This window comes from Cyanistes caeruleus, chromosome 1 (genome assembly GCF_971803275.1).
Source record: "Cyanistes caeruleus chromosome 1, bCyaCae1.hap1.1, whole genome shotgun sequence".
Classification (NCBI taxonomy): Eukaryota; Metazoa; Chordata; class Aves; order Passeriformes; family Paridae; genus Cyanistes; species Cyanistes caeruleus.
The window spans coordinates 106878375-106899939 of NC_141701.1; the positions used below are offsets into that span (position 1 = coordinate 106878375).

At 33.6% G+C, this 21565-nt stretch overlaps 1 protein-coding gene across 23 annotated transcripts in view; it reads right to left on the reverse strand.

The window, feature by feature from the left end:
- The window catches only part of BBS9 (Bardet-Biedl syndrome 9), a 291318-nt gene that overhangs the window by 225944 nt on the left and 43809 nt on the right, over window positions 1-21565 (reverse strand). For 14 of the 23 annotated variants that reach the window (XM_086847607.1, XM_086847656.1, XM_086847617.1 and 11 more), the window contains exons 10-16: window positions 15015-15196; window positions 11727-11803; window positions 9529-9582; window positions 7488-7590; window positions 6437-6541; window positions 4415-4429; window positions 817-957 (exon numbers count right to left, since the gene is read on the reverse strand). In XM_086847607.1, coding sequence (XP_086703733.1) covers window positions 817-957; window positions 4415-4429; window positions 6437-6541; window positions 7488-7590; window positions 9529-9582; window positions 11727-11803; window positions 15015-15196 — 677 coding nt within the window. The remainder of the gene's footprint in view (window positions 1-816; window positions 958-4414; window positions 4430-6436; window positions 6542-7487; window positions 7591-9528; window positions 9583-11726; window positions 11804-15014; window positions 15197-21565) is intronic. The other 9 variants (XM_086847613.1, XM_086847640.1, XM_086847597.1 and 6 more) reach the window with 1 other exon arrangement.

A 21565-nucleotide genomic window follows, 5' to 3' on the forward strand; every position in this document is an offset into this window, starting at 1 on the left:
ACATTTTGCTACACTTTTCAGTTATATATGTTATATTTTATTTAATATCAGCAACTAGCACTCAGTTTGCCAGTTTGATATTGGTTTCCTGCATGGAAACATTTTGTGTAATGCATCCTCAGTTTTTATTTGTTTGCTTGTGATTACAACATATTGTACAACAGAGTATTCCTGTGGTAACTTCCACCTCCCCTCTCTTCCAAATTGTGAGCACATAATTACAGAAAAACTTATTTTCTTAGCATCACACTTTATAGTACTCAATTTCATTCTTCTTTTCCCAGTGCTAAGTGGAAATTAACTCCTCCTTCATGCTACTTTAATATAATGCTGAAGAGAGAACATAGCTTGGGTTTGCACATTAGAAAATAATGCTATATCTTCTTTTTGGTCCAAGAAGGCTACTGAAAGTATTAAATATAGTCAGCTTCAGACATACATCAAATATTCTACAAGTCATCCTCCAAAGCAACTATACCCTTTATGTACAATATTTACCACTTCTGCTTTGCCCTGCTCACCGTTTTTTAAATAAATGCCAATGTTTTCCCTCTTACAACACCTCTTAAGCAATTTTATGTAAAATTAATGTCTGCATACATAAAAATTAGATCTATACCATGTAAAGAACTCTGCATTTTTACCAGAGGCAGGTATACTATCCCAGGTGTAAAATTATTATTATATTATGCCATCATTTCTTTCAAAATATATTTTTTAATATACTAACATGAGCTTTTAAATTACCTCATTACTTTTCATGGACAAACCATTCCTGTTGCAAGCTTCTAACACCTTCAATATTTAAAAACCTACCTGGAAAAATGGTGACAAAACTGATGGGAGGTTTGTTGGTATCAATAGTTAGCTTGTGGTGTGCTGCTTTTGAAGGCTGAGCTGGAAAGCAAACTAACTTCAAAGGCAGACTGAAGTTACACTGTGAAACTCTTGGTATTCCTAAAATGAAAGAACACAGATTCATTTTTCATTTCCACATTCTGAATACAGGATACTTCATACCACTGTCCTCAAAGAGGTATAACAAGATACTTAATGTGATTAAGCAATGCATTAAAACCAAACTATATAAAATCCTCCTTTTTTTAAATTTTCCACCTAAAATATCTTAAATTTGAATACTTCTAATTACCTTCTCAAGTGAAGATTTTTATATGTATGGGAAAGCAAAAATTATTAACAAAACTGCACACTGTATTTATACTAATTAACATGCAAAGGAGATTAGTTTTATTTAATTCTCTAGACAAACAATACCACTTTAACATAAACAACAGCTGTGTGATTACTCATGATGCTTCAAATACAGAATTGAAGCATCAACATTTTTATCAGGAATATCACAAATAAATGCTTTTTATGAGTATATTTACTATTTTTTTATATACTCAAATAAAATCTATGTAACCTTCATATTGTCTGTCAGAAGTTTGTGGCATAGAAAAAGAATGTATCCAATGGAGGTTATTACTCAAATGTATATTAAAATCTTTCAACTTGTTGCATCATAATAAAACAGAACTATAGAGTAAACTGGCTACTGTCTTGAATATTGGGACCTACTATCACAAGCAATTTCATCAGAATGGTGCAGGAAAAAAGAGGAAGTTTTAACACTCACATTCAGAAAACACATTGGAGGAGTCAAATTTTCTCAGATATAAATACTATTTGAAATTGCAGGCATGTCAGCAATTGCCTGCTATGTTCTATGCAAAAGGCAAAAGTGCTCATTGCTATGCAATATGGAGTACTTGCTCTGTTGAGAAGACAAATTGTGGGGTTTTAAGGACAATTTTTTGATGAAGCATTAACAGGAAAACCTTCATAAAATAGATTTTTAGAGACAATAAGTTACTGTCAGGAAAGTCATAGCAACACAGAGGTATATACAAGAGTATAAAAATTGAGCTTAAACACCCAATAGCCATCCAAGAAACCCTTTCTGCTAGTAATTTTGTTTGTTTGCTGCTTCTCAGAGCTCTTCCAATGAAAAAATTACTTCTAAGAATCATCTCAGAGTAAAAATGCTACCATAAGGCTCAGATTATTCCCTGTGGCTGTCAATTCACAAGCTGTTTTGGCTGGCTGATAATGCCTCCAAGTAACTATTCTGCAGCAGTTTATAAATATAAAATCACAGAAAACTGAGCAGAAAACTCATTCATATTGAAGACAGGTCTTCAAAATTTGAGTATCTCCAGGTTCCAAGGAAAATTTCTAAAGGCATACTTGAAAATAAACCCATGATCTGTCAGACTGATTAATTCAACTGTATCTTCATCATCTGATAGAACTAAAATTTTTCTTGATGACATCATAACACAGACACCTTAGTCAGTTAGATATGGAGACTTATCAACAAGAAAAAAATTAGTAGCAAAAGTAGGCGAAATTATTTTAATATATTTTTTATATTTGATACAAGATATTTTTCCTGGTTTTTCAGACCAGCTTTTTCTACTGCTGTCAGTCTGCCTCATCATAAACATAACTTTTCAATATTTCAGACAGAGGTCAAATCAAAACTAAATCAAGTCTTATCTAGTGTTTGGAGGAGACTGGGGAGATTTCTAGTTGATTAATCTAAAAGAGCTACATATAAGAAAAACAAACCAAAAAGTTGCAACAAAATTCATCACTAGAGTGAAAACTTGCTGGGAAATATTTCAGGGTATTTCAGAATTGTAAATGGTAGTAATGAAACAAAGTAGTAGCCACATGAGGGAGTCAGAATTTCCTCCACACATTGATATTCTGTCTAGCAACACATTTCACTTCATTTAGAGCTGTGATACTTCATGTGATACACAATTTTAGGAGTGCAATAAAGAAAAAAGAAATGAAAATACAAATTCATATTTGCCTCTATTCTGAGACAAAACAGATGATGTCTAACATTATCTCATAAGGTACTAGTATTTAAAGGCATACTATGCACTTACCTGCCTATAAGTATTTTTATTTTAAGTTTTATTACCTATAAGTAATAAAACAGCCATATGCCCTGTAGATACTATTTCATTTCCAAATTCCTCATGCATTCATTTAGTTATATTTGAAATATAACACTAATGTGCATGACAAAAAGTATTAAAACTCAAATCTCCCAATTTAGGATTTTAAATATTCAGAGAATTAATATTCACTCTGGCACTGATGACCCTGAGTTTACATAGTCCAGTGGACCCTACAGTAACCCAAAAATATTTTGGCACAGATAATTTTACAAACTTTACTGTTCTCTGCAATATTCTTTTCAGGATAAGGCTTTCATCTTGTTTTGATATTTCTTAAAACAAAAACCCAATCTTCATTTTTAGAATACTATTCTTTCAAACTGTATACACTTGTTTTTATATAGTTTATTGATAGTTAACTTTTTAATTCCTTTGTCTAGCAGAAAAATGTCACAGTGTAACAGTTATTCTTGTCAAGAGCAGGATCTTATTGAGATGTTTTGAGCATCTACTTCCCATACAACACATCAAGGTCCACCGACATATCTGGAAACCAGAAAAGGAGGGGAACTTTTGTTACAAGTTACCTTCTTGTTTCTTTTTACTGCACTTACTAAGCTCAAAAGAGCATAAGTATTGAAAAACAAGACCATACATACATCTAAAACTTCTGTTTATGAAAACTGCAAAACTGAAAACTCCCTTTCACTTGACCTCTAAATCTCTGACAATCATCTTTCTTACCTTCCCAAAACACAAAAGAATGTGTACTTAATATATTTATTTTTTAAGTTCAGAAAATATCTTCTACAAGCACTGCATCTTTCCAACACATCTACAACTATACTGCAAAACCACCCTTCTCTCTTTTTAGTCTACACATACATAAGCTCATTTTCCAGTCTTTTTTTGTCTCTTAATTGTACCTTCTCCAAGAATTGTATCTACCACAATCATAGCTAAGTTTTGTATCGCTGGTAGTCTCAGAAAGAAGCAGCCTTGCAGCCTTGAATAAGATGTTCCCAATAGGAATTGGAATGAAGACATGTTGTGACATCGTTCTCAGAGCTACTCAACCCAAACAGCATAAATGCCTAATAGCTGTTTCAGTTGCACCAAAGATATAATTTAACTGCCTAACTGCTAAAACTGAGAAAAAATAGATATAAGAAGGTATAATTGTTTCAAATTTCCAATCTCAATGTACAAGGATCTTAACGCTTTGAAAAATTCCCATTTATATATGAGAAAGTGCAATATGCTTCACCAAGAAATGTCCTTATGACCTTCTATTCTCTATATCCACACCTTCATAGCATCAAAACAAGAATAATAACTTATAGAAATAACAGGCAAAATAACAGCTCCCTTCCAAATCTGTTTAATTCAGCATACATTGCCACTCATAAAACTTAGCATTTTTTGCTTTCACTTACCTTCAGGATTGAGCTCTGCCATATGAACAGTAACAGGACAAAAGGGGGAAAAAATGCATGAGATATTAGTTAAATGTAAAGAAAATATAAAGGAAGTGTAACAGGGTTTTAAGAACTTAAGCCATTTGTTAAGTAGACAATACATAAGGACATAATACTAGCCAAAAACCAGATATGAGACCACATTCATCAATAGTGCAACCCCATCCAAGTGACTGACTCATCAAGCTTTAGCTGTATGAATCCCACAGAGATAGACTGAAATGTGATTTGGCCACAAATATGGATATTTTAAAAACTAAAGAAAAAACATTCTCTGTTCAAATAAAATGAAGCCACAAAAGCACTTAAAGTTCATTTACTAGTATATTACACTTAAGGATTTGACTGCCAAATAACACTAGCGTTTGTATGGAATTCGACAGAAATATCTCAGATTCATAATTTAAATAAATACCAAAAAAATTAGCAGATCTTATTCCTAACCCTAATTATGTTCCTTTACCTAGAAGTCTTCAAAATTCAACCACCAAAGATAAGTTTTTAAATTTATTCTTCAGTTTCTATAATTCTGTTAGATGTCATGACTGCTTGGTCTTTTTTTTAATAGCATATAAACCATCAAACACATTCAAGATGCAAGATTTTCTTACTTCCCTGATCAAAAGGCTTGCAAAATCCAACTTAATATTTAAAATACAAATGTAAGTTTTACTAGCATTACCTGACATAAATAATTTTTATTAATATATATTTTATTAATATATATAAATATAAATTTTATTTTCTGGTCTTAGGAAGCAAAATTACAGAAACAAGACCAGCAAAACAAAAAAACAAGCTTTCAAAATCAGAGGATCTAAGATATTCACTAGTGTGCTACCTATTCAGTCATGCCAAAAACCTGTCTAAGGCCACATCACTAATTTGGAGAGTTATGAATGCACAGCATCTCATTCACAAGGAATATGCAGTCAGAATCACAGGACAGAGGGACTGAAGTTGTACAAACTCTCCATGCAGGCTCTCAGTTAAAAGGGAGGACTTCCTTTTCTTTAAAAACGTGTTTCATTATTTTTCTGGAAATAAACATTTCAGTCATACAACAGCCTAGACTACCATCATAAACACAATGTTTCAAGTGTGAAGTGATACAAAGAAAATATTTACATTAAAGTGTCAGTATAGGATAAGGTACTCAAGACCACCACCCTTCACAGAAGCCTTTAGTACACATGTACTTCTTTCACGCCAATCTACTCCATTTGTGCTGGCACGGCTCTGTCTTTGCACAGTGAACCAAATCAGCAAATCTGGCTGAGAAACAACTGGTGACTGTGTGACCACAACAGGGGAGGAGGTGCAGGAGCAAAGCCAAGCAGCAAGAAGTAAAGAACTGACAGATTAAACTGGTTTATGAAGTATTTAACATGGAAGCCCTGCCTAAACACAACTTCTCAGTAACCTGACACATTCACAGGGTTGTGTGTAGAACACTAAGCTAATAAACATTCAGTTATGGATAGCAGAATAAATTTACATATTCTATCACTAGGACACTAATATCATAAAATAACAAGTTGGTTTCCATTTCTTTGGATTAGTTTATTGTTTGGAATGAGTATGTTCATCTGTTAAAAAGGAAATGAGGAACAATCACTCCCAATGCTTATTCAGATGTCATTCTCTGTGGCAAGGCATTATTGTTGGCAGACCAGAAGGGTGAATAGTCATACAGATGTAATCAACTTCTCACTCCAAGAGATGGAACAGAAGCAAATTGATAGGACAGGGTGAGAAAGCTGGTACAGCTGTTTCCCAAGCAATAAGCTTATGATTTTACTTCTGTAAGATCAATTATACAAATTGATGCAACATAAAATATTAACTAAAACTGAAGACTAGATAAATATTATTTCTTTAATTACTACCACCTTTAGTATATTTCAAAATAACTTGTATAAGATATCCATAGGGAAAAAGGCCTCAAAAAAAAGGCACATCACATCTCCAGTGGCTTACCTGTTGGTATAATATATGAAACTATACAGGTTCCTTCTAGTTCTGGTGGAGAACAATTCTCCTTCAAAAAGACAGACAGGACCACAGTTTCAGATGAATCTGGTTCTAAAAAAAACCACAAAATTAACTTAAGTAATAGGGGCATCCAAATGAAAGCAGCATATTTTCTGGCACTTTGAGAATTATTCTACTAAATTATGACATTTTCCCTATTAGTTCATCTTTATCAAATAACTGTACATGTCTTTTTTATAATCCTTAATTTTTAAAAGGCAAACTAGGGCCTCAAAGTATCTTGAAGCATAACCTATAAAACAATTCAACACATTGAACATGAAGAAGATGAAAAGAAATTATATTTACATTGCAATTTTAGTAATTTACAAAGTCATTTTCCCCAATCACATGTTGAGGAAATATAAGAACTGCCCCTTCAAATGAGAGTAGCAGTTAGTAAAGCTCTGTTTCAACAGGGACTATTAGTTCCCATTTCAGAGCAGAAATGGCCTGTAGTTCCAACTGAAGCAGCAGGCATATTTGACTGACCTTAAGCTCCACATAGTCTTAAAGGCAATCCCACCTGCAGTCTTACCAGCAGAGCTGGAAAAAGGCTAAGATCCTTTAATCTATTTGAAACAATTGGTGCTACTTTGGGAACAGATGCTAGACTGTCCCCCAGTCGACAAACTTACTGTCCCTGTTTGTAGATCGAGACTGGCATTTCTACACCGACAGAAATGTCAGCAAAACAAAACAACACAGCAGAAGTGCAAGAGAATAATTGAGGGGGGGTTTGCCTCCATCATGAAGCAGCTCTCTCCACCCACAACACATCATACCACAACCAGGGGAAGAAATCCATTCCTATCTACTTCATCTTCCTCCACCAAGCAGAGTCTAGAAGCTATGGATTGCAGGCAAGGCAAACTTGTAATTGCTTTAACTGCTGTATATCTGCAACAATGCACTCACTGGAGGCTGGGCTATACCTTTTCAAATCTCAGAAAAAGTAATAGTACACAACAGCTGTGATGACAGTGCCATCATTTACCTAAATCATCAAAGACAAACTGGTCAGAGGTCACTGCTAACGGAGCTTGCACACACACAGCCAAGCTTGGCTTCTGCGCAGTCACTCTGCTCTGGATTGTTATCTAGATCAAGGGGCATACAGAAGTATTTAAAGGAAGCAACTAATTAAACTCAACAGCAGAAAAAAAAAAAAATCGATAATCAACAGAAAGATATGAAAAAACTACAAAGATCAATTCAGAAACAACACTTTAGGACTTGAAATTTCAAGTTCAAAACTGGTATTTTCATTTTACAATTCTTATTTATTCACAACTAATACATGATATACAGTAACTTGAAAGATTAAAAAACCTGAGGGGACTTCTCAAGTTGTTTGTAATTTTAACTTAAGCCAAACTAAAGCAAAAGTATTAATTGAAAGTTTAATACCCTGCAAGAGTCATGATCATTCATTCTAATACAAACAGCCATAAAATTTTGCAATTTTTAGATGATTATCGTGAAAAAAACAAGAATAATAAAATCAAAGATAACCAAAGAAATTACTTCCATTAATTGCAAACAATTAATTTGTCTTCTGAATAACTCCAAGTTTTGTTTTAATTTTTAATGCAAACAAAATAAGAAAATCAATATACAGGATAGTCAGCACAACAGCTCCAGATAATAAAAGCTCAGTTAAACATAGAGTGGCCCTCATTGCTCCTATTGTGCACAGATATTATTCCACTGCAAAACAAATGGATTTCAAAAATATCCCTAACTCACATCTAAAATGAAAGTACAGTGGTGACTGAGATCTGAATGTGATCTGCATAGACAGGGACCATATCTCTAATATCATCTCTTTTGCAATGCTTGTCTGTGAAGGAGCTCACTACAGCCAGGTTAAATCAGTTTAGAATATTACTACTTATAGAATTACTCAAGTGTTAGGAAACTAATGTGATTAACTTAATTAGCATCAACATTGACTTAGATTGAACAATACACCAGTTATAGGAACTTATCACATAAAAAAGATTCTAGAAAAAATTGAATTCATGGTAACTCCTACATTTACTGGTTTTGTTTCACTAAAAGGTACAAGATTCATAAACAAGAAAAGAGAATGGGGAATTAATTATGTCTTCCCATTAAAAAGCTTATAAATATATAAATACATAATTAATTTGAACTTCTTTAAGCAGATTTATCACTGATTTTATCAGAATATATCTGATAAATATATAAATATAATATATATATATAAATATATATAGATATATATAAATATAATATATATATTTATATATAAATATAAATATATCCATTTTATCCTGTATCATTTTTAGTGCTTAAAAATGCAGAGAAACATGTTGAACCAAGTACAAGTAAACCACACTAGTCTGAGCACATCTGATTCAAACACTTCAGTTATCCTCTGAATTTTTCACTCTAGGCAGAAAGAGAACCTGCCAGGTTCTCAAAAATGAAACTCCACTGATATTCTTAGAAGATCATCCTAAAGTCAAAAATAAAAATCATGATCCTTTTTAGGCAGTACTGAGGAAAACTAGCACGTGCACACATTTTTTTCACAATCAGTTACAGGCACCAGCTCTCATGAAGATCATCAATTTTCTAATTAGATTTTCCTACTTCTTTTTCAATTGCTAACATTATGAAAGTCTTTTTACAAAAGAAAGTCTATTTTTATTTTATTGACAACTAAAAAGGCAGCTGAAAATTATAAATGTCCTATTTGAGTAACCAAACATTTATGGCTGTCAGAAAAAATATTCTCATTACTTCAAAAATTATTTCATTCTATCCTGATGTTTCTGTGATGGCTTATTGATAAGCCTATCAAAAATAAAACTGCAATCATTTTCTGACTGTAGCAGAAGGCTTGCCAGAATGGCACCATGTCATACTAAGGAGAAAAAAAATTAAGTATATATTGCATTTCAAACTTCACTCATTTTCACGTTCTAAGTGAAATACACAGAAAGTGACCAGCTTATTACAATTTGCCACCACCATTCAAATGCTGCTGTTCAAGTTAGGCACAGTACCTTTACTGTGACTGATGGTACAGCCCCTGCTTTTACCTCACTGTCAATGGCTTGCTGTGAAGAAAATGATGAAAACAGAGTAAATTCAATGTTCCACATGAACAAGAAAACACAATAAAAGCAATATTGCTTTCCTACCATCAACTTGATAAACACAGAATTAACATTAAAGGACTTATCATTCCTATGACAGATTAAAATACACAGAACACATTCTGAGTTCCTTCTGAAAATGTGAAGCCTCTGTTTGAAATTCCCTGCAAAAAGGATAGCAAAAGGTCATGAATGTTGTACATGTAAGAAACTAATACACTCTGATGTATATACAAATATTTGAAACTGTTTTGTTTGGCACACTACTTTTCACTGTATATTTATTCAAATTCGGGAAATACCTTCTGTTGTTCAGCAGAGAAAGATGGCTTCCAATCTGCCTATATATTATATACACAACATAGCATCTACTATAAAATCACACACTATTTTATAATCAGAAATATACCTGAGACTTCAAAAGAAAATTCTAGCAGGCACTTCATTTCAATTCCTGCTAATTTCTATTTCAATAGGCAATTCCATCTACTTCAAAATTTATCTTGGCCTTGTGGTCTATTTTAGTTTTATTTTATGCTTATATTTCATATTGAAAACAGGTCAGTTACTACTGTTAAAGTTTAAACTATTATAAAGAAACACTTCTCTGACTTCTGCTATAATACCAAATTACTGATTTGAACTTATGCCTTGTCATTATAAAAAAGTAAATGAAAAACAGTATAAGGACCACATCTGCAAAGCTCCTAAGAAGTCAGGAGGCTGGTAGGCTCTCTGGGTTCCGGAAGTAGGACTTTCATTTGTACATTGTGCACCTTTCACAACCTAAAAAATAGAGATACTTTCATATTGTCATACTCTCTGGTGACCAGTGGATGATTCTGAAAAAATAGCAGGATATAAGGATAGGGAACCTTACCATATTCAGCCTTCAAAATCACCTGGATTTCCTGAATCAGAGGCCACACACTGGAGGTGGTGTTAAATAACAGAACTGTCCTCCACTTACTTATCTACACAATATTAATACTCTATATCCTCTTTGCTTTTATCACACACATTGCAATTTCAATCTTTTCACAAGTGCAGAAGTAGCACTGAAAATTCTGTAGTTCCAAAGGTAACTGTAGAAGCCCTAAAATCATTCCTACACTTGCTTATTGATCCTTCCCCACAAAGTAGCATATCAGATTTTTTCTTCCTAGGCAGCTACTGAAAGAACCCACAGAAAAGCCAGCCACACAGGAAACTAAGATGTATGGGCAGATAAAGATTCCAGGCTGTGGTCTGATTGATGGACTGAATTACACATGAAACAGACCAGTTGCATCTGGAAGGTTGAGCAAAGGAGCATAGCAGCATTAGAGCATTCTGTACACCTAATGGTTCCAAATGTTGTGAGGAGATTATTGCAGCTAGCCAAGACCTGCTCTTTTTTCCACAGAGAAGAGCACTAAGGACATTGGCATACATTATAAAGAGGTTCATCTATCAAAGAATAATATCCTTATATATTTTTTAAACAGTAAGTAGCTGTGAAAAATCATTTTTCCCGGAATTAGTGGCCATAAATGGATAATGTCGTAGTGCAACGTGTATGTTCTGAAATACTTAAAGTGAAGAGTTTTAAGAGACAATATAAGCTCTCCCAAATCTTAATTTGAATGATTTTTGTAAGCTACGTATGTATATAACATGAATAAACTAATTAGGCTGCAACACCAAAGAATATTGAGTGACTGGCTGTCAGAGAAAGATTTTTTACAATGCAGCTTGAGTGGTTTGAGTACTCTGTCTTTGAATGATCCAAGGATGACATTTCAACTGTTTCCCATAATGTTTACAACTGCTCACCAGTACAGCTTTTCACCATTACAAAGTTATTCCAGACTCAAAGTTCTTCCTCACTTATGGTTTCTTAGCCAAGAATCTAAAGGTTCCTGGGCAGAAGACAAATAAATAAATTTAATAATTCTAGTTAAAATCTCTAATAAAAGTGGGTTCTCCTTCATAGAAAACTGAGGGCCATGAAGTTTGGTCACACAAATGTGAATAGTAATCACTGTGCACAATCAGTCATTATTTACTCATCTGAAATCAATGTTTTTTTTTCAGAATAATTTCCTTTTTAAATGGGTACATACAGATTCTTCATCCAAATCAGGTGAAACTTCTGCTGTGACAGTTACATCTCTCTGTTTTTCAGATTCAGGCAGAATATCTGAAAGAAAAAAGCAAAATCAAATCAGTTCTTCTTTAAGAAATAGTCAGCTACATTCCTAAGAATAATACAATTTCAACAGCATCAAGTCTCAAAGTTACACCTCTACACCTAGGAGCATAAAGAAGAAACAGCAATGTGTATGATTTTGGAAACTTCCAAAAAAGCAAATTTATTAGATTTCTATAGACAACTTAAATCTGAATCGCATGCCAGGTTTTATGTATGAAAATTGATTTAGGTGCATTCTATAACAAGATTTTACACATAATATCCATGATCTTCAGAGATTGTAAGGTATTTTTAAACTTTCATCCTTGCATGCAGATGCCAATATACAATGAATAACTACCTCCAAAATAACACCACACATCTCATAGCACTTTAATCTAAATAATTTGATAGTGAATATGTTAAACAAAGATTCTGTGTCTAACAGTCTAATCTTCAGCAAATTCCTCTGCATTAGGAGGTACATCAAAGTTTTATGCATCATGTATATCAAAGATCATTACATGCAGCTTGATTAAAATATGTCAACAGATGATTTTCAGGACTGTCAACATGCAAGGCAAAGAATGCTACAAACTGACTTATACAAAACCTTATGCCAATGCATATTTTTTGCACATGCAAAAAAAAGTTATACAAATTAAAGCCTTAAAAACCTTGAGGAATTACATAACCTTCTCTTGAGAGTCCAGAAGTACAGCTCTGGGGTATTTGCATATTTCTGAAGAACACTTCCAGTTTTTTTACAACACTAAATGTATTGGAAAATGAAAAATCTGAACAGGAAATATATACTTCCTAAAATAACGAGGAAAGAGTTGCTGTAAAGGGACAATTAACATATTAACTGAATAACTGAGAGTGTGAGCACATTCAGAAAGCTGCAAGAATTTTATTACACACAGGGTCCTGAAAATATCTAGAACTAGTAGACAGCACATTGTCTCTTTCTAACAAGAGGGTCAAGGGAAAAGATTTTGATGACGACAGAAAAAAAGTATTCGTTTTCTTGTGCTCAGAGAGAAATGCCTCTCTTTACTATGAGAGAGAAAAGTAAAACCTAAACACACTTCTCCAATACCACCTAGAAAAGAAGTTTAGGTCTATTTGATACTGCCACAATTGCAAAGAACTGCCAATTACATATAGCACAGCACAGTCCATTCTCTTTCTATCCCTTCTTAACCATTTCTCTTCTGGTTGCTTCTTCAAGCTAACTATGATGCACCCTCTATCATATACTCATTTTTCTATTAGAAGTACAACAGAGATCACAATCAAAGATTACATAAAAGTATCAGCTTTTTGTTACTATTAAACTTAGCCAAAACACGTATGTTTAATCACTTATGTCATCCAGACTAATGCAAGTAACATTAGATTTTAGTTTGTATAACAGTTAAGATTTTAAAATATTTCATCAGTTTATATTGTAAATCCTTATTCTTCAAAATGTATAAAACAGCTTAAGTTCAACAGTTTAATGGTCAGCACTGGACAGAAATACAAGACATTTATGGAAATAACTACTCTAAGGTTTTTTTAATATGATGACCTAATTCTAAATACCTTCCACATTTGAAAGACAAAATGAAACAAAGAAAAATTATTTCCTTATAAGGGTAGATATTTTCACACACAAAACAACACAAGCTCTGACTGCACAAGCATGAATTCAAAAGTCAAGAAAGTCAACAGGTCATTTTAAAGATTGTGCTTAGGAGTACTTAATGGCAACCAAGGTTCAAGCTAAGAAAAAATAAAGCCAAGATGAAACAATGCCAAAACATCCAAAACTGACAGATATTCTTCATAAGTAAAATGTTTGTTGTATAAAATGTTCTCATACAAGTTTTACATCCAGTTAAAACCAAATACAACATCATTAGGGCATTTCTCTACAACAAAAAGAGCATTCATAAAAAACTCATCTGAAAACACCACTTAGATCAGGGTAGACAAACTGAGGAAGAAAAGGAAATTAAGAAAAAAGAATGGTGAAAGAATAAAAAATATTGATAGTAGATTTATCAGTCATACCATGACAGTTATTACAAAATTTGAAAAGGACAGCTACAATTCCTTTCTCTCTCCTTTGATCTTCCAGACAACATGTTGAAACTAACAAGCTAAAGTTGATTTACTTCAAATGGATTTGTTCTTTCCATCATGGGTTTTTTTCCTTTGGTTATGATAGACAGACAAAATTGTCAAATACCTATAAGGATGGACTGTGGTAAAAATCAGTGGAATTTATCCACATCTATATGCTTAAATAACACGTTAGTAGATTTGGAAAATTAAAATCCTGATATAAGTCTACCGTTATAATGGATGAAGTTATATGTAATTACAAAACAAAGAAATCTTTGTGTTGTAAAATCAAACTCATGCCTGAAGATAAATAATTTTTATTTTCTAGGAATTTCAATGGCAAGGTTTTTCACTTTTCTTTTTTTCATATAGAAAACACCATGAATATTTCTTTAATGCATTTTAAGAATATGTTACCTATCATCAAGGAAAAAAATTAATTTGTTCTGTTTGTTGAATATTTTTCCATAGCTCCCTGTAAAATCACATGCTTCCAAATCCCTGTGCAAGCCAGGCTGTTTAAAAACACAGTTATGAAAACATAAACTTTGAAGGAACTCTGTAGAAATTATGTGCCCTGATTTGAATCAAATTAATGCAATTTATTAGCAATGTATATGAATTCCAGAATCATCATCAGATATGTCACTCTGTTCTACAAATATGCTCTTGAATAGTTAAACCAACAGAAAAATTGCTTTAAAAAAAGTAATTTTGTTCATTTCATAACTTAAAAAGACATTTGTATTTATAAAAAGAATTTGGCAATACTTTTACTCACTCTGAAGCCTAACTACATCAGACTGTTGAACTTCAAGTTTTCTTGCCTTTGGGTAATCCATGTACTGTCAGTTTTAATTCTGAACCCTTGAACTAGTGAGAATTATCTGCAACCTGATGTAAACATATTTAACCTTTCAACAGCATTATGAAAATACAAAGAAAAAACCCTTTATTCAAGGGCTTTACTGTCTAAAGTTTATTTATTTATTTTTCTTAAATACTAAATTTTCTACAGAAATATAACTATGGGTAAAGTGTGAAAATAAAATATTTTAAAGTGCTAAAAAGGTATGTAAAATTATAGAAAAAGAAAGAAGTATACCTTGCATTTTTGTGGCCTCCCTGATGATTTTCTGAAGCTCTTTCATTTCAGCATTCATTTCTTCATAGTTTATTTCCCTAGAATCAACCTTAGGAGCCTGGAAGAGTGAAGGATCAGTTCCAAGGTATGAACACTGAAGATGACCATCATCACTCAGAGTGACTATAACACCCTTCAAGTCTCTGCATGGAAAAAACAAAGCTTACTAAGAAATTCAGAAGAATCACAGAAGTAATAACATTAATAATGATATGTAATCCTTAATTCAGACATCTTCATTAATATTTCTCCCACTTGGTGCAATCATACCTAATAATGGATTCGTCTTAGATGACTAAAGTGCCCTTAGAATCTGTGAATCTGTACAATCAAGAGAGGTAATGGAAAGGATCAGAACAAACAAGCTAAATAGACCAGACAGTTGTAACTTATTTATTCATCTAAATCTTTGAAGTTGCAATATTTAGGTTACTATGCAGGAAAAGGAATTTGCTAACTGGAATAGAAGGGAAGGGAAGGAGGGGTTAGAAGAAATCATGAACAGATGGAAGACGCTCACAAAGAAGACAGCTTTAGGGCTTTGATGGTATCAATAGCTCCCCTAACCAATTCTTTGGCTGCTATTGCAGCTACTGTGCTGGCTTCAAACACTGGCTGGCTGCTGCCTGCAGTATCCATCTGAAAGGAAACCACATGGATCCAGAGCATTCCCCTTACACTCCTCTGAATCAATACAAGTGAGTGTTTTATTAGATACGCTATAGTCTCTCATGTCATGGGAAAAGTTCTTCACTGCTCCTACAAAAATCCCACTCTTTCTGTGTATCTGATTTGTACAAAGAAAATGCAAGATTTAGGAAAGTATTTAACAAACTATGAGACAATAGGGACTACTGCCAGCATTTTGCATAATTGGAAGCTTATTCCTAACAGAAGAGAAAATGAACAGTAAAGACTAACATAGAAGTTAACAGGAGCATAAACTTCCACTTTGTTTTTTTAAAATACCAACTTTTAATTAAATTAAAAGACTGTATTTCCTTTCATAATCTCAAGATTACACATTTATGCCACTAATTTGCTCTTATTCCATCCTTGGAATACCTTATAGCAGATACTGCCTTTGCATCAAACACAACTGCCATAAAAATCAAAGATAGATCAAGCTTAATTCTTAGATATAGAAAGTGATTTGGACAAGAAGGCCTAATTCACTATCACACTAATTAAACCCTTGTATTCAAGATATAATTTATACAGAATTAACAAAAATTATTTTAACTTGTGCATACCAATACCTTACAAATGCCTCCTCTAGTACAATAAAAATGCAGGTATGTAAAAGCTATGTAAAAGAAATAGAATTCTCTCTGGTTTCCTACATGGTCTTGTAGCATGGCTCCAGAACGCACAGATAGGAAACCTCAATCCAAAATTTTCCAACGTAATATTAATTACAAAAGCCAACAGATGTCACAGATTAATTTTGACCACTGATGGTCCAATTGTACTGCTCAAAATGTCATTTTATAGCATACTAAGGCCACAATCCCAGTGCTGGTTTTACAGCTGCAACTGAATAATCTGGAAAACCTATGCTGTAACTGAGACATCTGAACTCTGTACAGTCATAACTGCACACAGGAATGAAGACCCTAGTGGCCACTATACAAGTAAGTAATTGCCATAGGTAAGTTTAAGCCTTCTCTTTCTACAAAAAGCAATTTTTACTCAGTGAAAGAAATAAATCTTGCTGAATTATGAATGTACAGAAACTGCTTTGACTTTTTTGGACAACAGGTACCTCCAGTCAGCCCTCCCCTGAAGCTGAAACATGCAAATCTAAACGGCCTTCTGGAACAGAACACCATAAAAGGGCTCAAACACAATGTCCTCCTTATCTACCATATAAGCTCATCTTAAACAGAAAGAGTCTTCTTTTTTGGGACCACTGCTTACTGCCACAGAAAAGCTTCCACCTATCACTGCAATTTTTAACATGCAATATTTCAGCATTCCCTACCAAAAAGTTAGCAGGAAGCTTTGTGAGCACCATAAGGCTGGAGATGCCAAGACTTCCCCAACATATACTTGAAGAAAAGAAAGTGGAAGACTTAATACTGATTTTCAACTTACATATCCAGTACCTGTGCTAGCAGCAGCCATCCTGTGAACATCATGACCTTTTTATGACCTGTGAGCTCAGGTTTTGCATCCTAAAGTGACTTTCTGACAAACAGCAAACTATCAGCAGGAACTGGAACTAAACATGAGTCCTCGTTTCTCTCACTACTTGAATGTTTGGTTTTGGTTATAGTTGGTTTCATTGCTCAGGGCTGGGTCTCTTGTTTTAATTACATGCAGAACTACCCATTCTAATTTTCTTATGTCCAAAAAGCTCTGTACAACACAAACCTGTGCTACATTTACAGAAGTCTGGATGGCACACTAAACAAATACACTGGGCTACCCCCAAGTTCTCTTATATGAGCAATGGTAGGAGACAGACTATTATGAATCCTTGCACCACAACATAATCTTAATAAGGCATACAAATCACACCTAATGTACAGGATTTTGTCAACACCTACCAAAGGTTTGCAAGGAGCTTTGCCATATTGGTCAGGGATTCTGCAAAGTCTTTAAAAATGAGGCATTGTTGAAGCAGATGCTAGCATGCTACCAAATACACTGCTCCACTTTTTGCTATCAAATAATGACCTCCTTTTTTCTTTTTTTTTTCTTTTTTATTTCGTTAAAGGAGTGGGGGGGCACAACAAGAGAAACAGCATCAGGAGCTTTTTCCTACAACTAGAGAATGAAAACTTCTGAAAACAAGATAATTTCTAGAATTGTCCAGCAACAGCTTTGGATGATCTCAATTTTTTTTTCCCAAAAGTATGCATCTGTTAATCTAATAAGGAAAGATCCATGAGGACATCTGAATGTAAATCAAAAGAGCATGAAGAAATATAGCTAAAAAGCAATAAATCTTTGATGATATACTACTATGGTATAATACATTCAAAAATGGTTTGTAAATACAGCCCTTCCTATACACATTTAAACTGGCAGTTATCTACAGCTAATCACTCTATCAAATAAGATTAATTTACATCAATGAGGTGATTTACCTATGTAAAATATGCTTGGCGTAGCTTCCGAGTCAGAACAACAGAGTGCACATTAAGAAACTCTACCTTTAACTCATTTCAACTGGCTTTTCTGATAGTCATGACATCCTTAAAATCTACACAATCTCAGAGTCTAAAATAGTAGTTTAAGAAAGCAGCATTACAAATGCACTACAAATACACTTCTCCTTTACTTCAGTTAGTGTTCTGCTGGGTCCCAAGAAGATTGTTCAACATGAAACATAAGTATATTAAAAAAAAAATATTTCTCAGTAATCTTCCCTTGTTAAAAGCAGTCCATGAATTTGCACATCAGTAGAAACAATAAGAAAAATATTGGTAAGCAGTTCTAATATATTTTTTTATAATACATTGATTTCTCTGCTGGAATGTTTGTCAGCCAGTCAAAATTGCATTATTTTATCAATCTTTTTTAACAGTGGCTAAGGACAGCAGGGGAAGGGGAAGCATATTTAACAGTTTTATAGTAGTTTCCCCACAGCTACTGCTCTCACACAATATCCCTGCAAGTACCATTACTTCATTTGGCACATTTTGCATACAATCTGGAATTTCAATTACTTGTTGAATTTCTTTTATTTTAAGCTATTTATTTTTTTACTATGTATCACACAATAGTCAGAGTAATAATAAATCTAAGGGGACATTTTAACAGCGAGGAACTCAAAGTATAAAACAAATTATTCTGATATCTAAAATAACTTTACAGTACAAAGCAGCTTCTACACACATATGGTAATAATTTGAAAAACTATCTTTTATTGGATTCTGGGTAATAATAATGGCATATGCTTTTTGTAGGTCTTCTCTTACTAAACAAATTGCTCACAACATAGTTCTTGAGGAAATTAAAATGCTTTGCATGTTTCCAGTTATATAAGACCAAACTGATCACTCAAACAGTGATTTAGAAGTTGAATCTGTAGTTCTGAGTTTTACTTGAATGACATCCACTAAGCTTCGGACAACTCTTAGGACAAGGTTTGGTTATTGACATGATTTGCAGCTTTAATTATTTATATTAGCTCATAAAATTTCTAATTCAGTTTCAGAAGTAGTCTTAATTGCTGTTACTCAAACCAACCATTTTAGAAAACAAGATTCTCTACAATACTACTTTCTGTTCCTTATCGATAATGAATTATTTAAAAACAACTAAATTAGGAAACTAATTCCTGGAATTGTGCTCAAGCATTTTAAATCCATTTCTCTCTTCATTTTATCACCCTCTGAGGTAATTATAAGCAAGAGGATACCTCAATAGCACTTTTTAGTTTAGTGTTTTTTAAAAGCTAATTTATTCTAAGTTCACTACCATTTCAGTGTCATTTTAAGCCGCAGCTATGTGAAGTATTTGATAAAACACTGAAGAAAGATCAGACTAGGAATAGCTAACTATAAGAATTTTCTAACATGAACTAATGGGAAGAATAGTAAAAAGCCCATCATACTCTTATTAAAAAAACATTCCAAAATCTCAAGTACCCCCACATCTGAATATTCGAAGTAAATCCAGTGTGACTCAATGCAAGCTACGACTGATGTCTAACTGTCCCGCACATCTGTGGAGCACTCTAAGGCTTCTTTGAGGTGCTTTCCTCAGCAAAAAAATCTTGGTTCAACTTATATTAGAAGTAATGCTCATATATGTAAGCCTTCCTCATTCTGCTATTATACATGAAAACAGACAATCTAATAACTCTGAGAAATCAAAATTTTTTTTCAACTATTTATATATTTAACATCCTTTGCACACTCTGCAGAGGGCATGCAAACAAATAATGTAAATAAAGTGCTCAAATATAATTATTTAACAGTATGTAATTATATTAAACAGCATAAAGTGGCTGCTTTACAGAAAAGCATTCATCTTTCCCATTTGTATATCACCTTAGGATGTCTGAACTTAACAGAAAACCATATACTAATCTAGATTAAAAAATTATGAAACACATGCAAGAAGAAGACAGAAATGAAACACCATTTCATCTTGAAACTCAATGGAAAAGCAGTTAAAAAACAGAAGTTATGGCTAGAACATCAGGTTAACATTTATCCCCTCTAATAAACACTGAAATGCAGAGAAACAGAGCTGAGTAAAACCTGAATGTGGCCATTTTAAATGGCTGAAGAATTTTCCACCTTTTAAGTCATATATTGGCACTTTTGGTCCCTATTTGTGAGGGAAGACATCTCCACAATCAACTTCACATGGTGACACTACACAGCAAAACAACAAACTAGCCAGCACCAGGACAAACTCTCACCAGGCTTTAGCTTTTGTAGTTCTCTTTGTGCAGGTTTCTCTTTGAAAGAGACGCTTTGCCTAAAATGCCGTCCAGCAACCAAATAAAAAGGAGTATTTTCCATCAAACAAACAAACCAAAAAAAAAAGAGAAAAGGAAGAAAAAAAAAATTTACTGGTTTTACTGCCAAGTTAAAACCAAGCACTACTCATAGAAGTTTGTATCGGGGTTCTTTCTGCCAGAGCACTACTGCCACCTGCGGGGAAGCAGAGCTTTCATACAGGTGAGTCCTGAGAGCTACCACATCACATAATGTGAAGCAGGTGTGGGGTTTTTTTACCAGGGTTGGTATAAGAGCTTAACAGTTATTTCCTTGGAACATGGGAATCTTACCAGGCTAATATTCTAATATTTAACCGTGTATGAATTTACAGCAGATAGCTATGCAAAATGCAGTTTTAAAGTAAAATTAGTGTTTGCCACCAAGTAGAATAAAAGCATAATATTCAGAGTAATGACACAGGCCTCCAAAAATATATGTTCTTGCTTTAAGCAAAAAAAAATAAAAAATAAAGAGTACTGGAAGACAATGTACTCAATGAAAAATTCATAATCTACACATTGGAATTCTCAGTATCACAGTTCCATACCTAAGACACTTAGTGGCATTAGCAGAATTGAAAATGAACATGAGAATTGACAAGCAAATCTGATTACTTTAGTAAGAGTGCAGCCTAAATGTCAGAGCTCTAAATAATAAGAAACAAGAGAAATTTCATTGTTAATTCTCTGTGACAGTACCAGCATTAGCAACAAGAAAAAAATTAATGTGACACATTTAAATCATCTTCATGCTTCATTCTCTCTCAGAGCATATTTCTGCATTTTTACTTCCGTCACATGAAATCAACAATCTGTTACAAGCTCAAGCTCCCCCACTAGCAGACAGGTACACAACAGCTTTCAAAGGCTGTATTAACAGCTATGCCATGTAAATTTAGGATATGGAGAGCCTCAAAAGTTTATCCTTCCTCTAAGCCTTCTCTTCTCCCACTTCAAGACAGTGGTTAGAGCCCATATCACTTCAGCTGGAAAGGCCCCTAGGATCTCTGCTTCCAACATAAAAGAGATCAGCAGCTTCACTGATAAA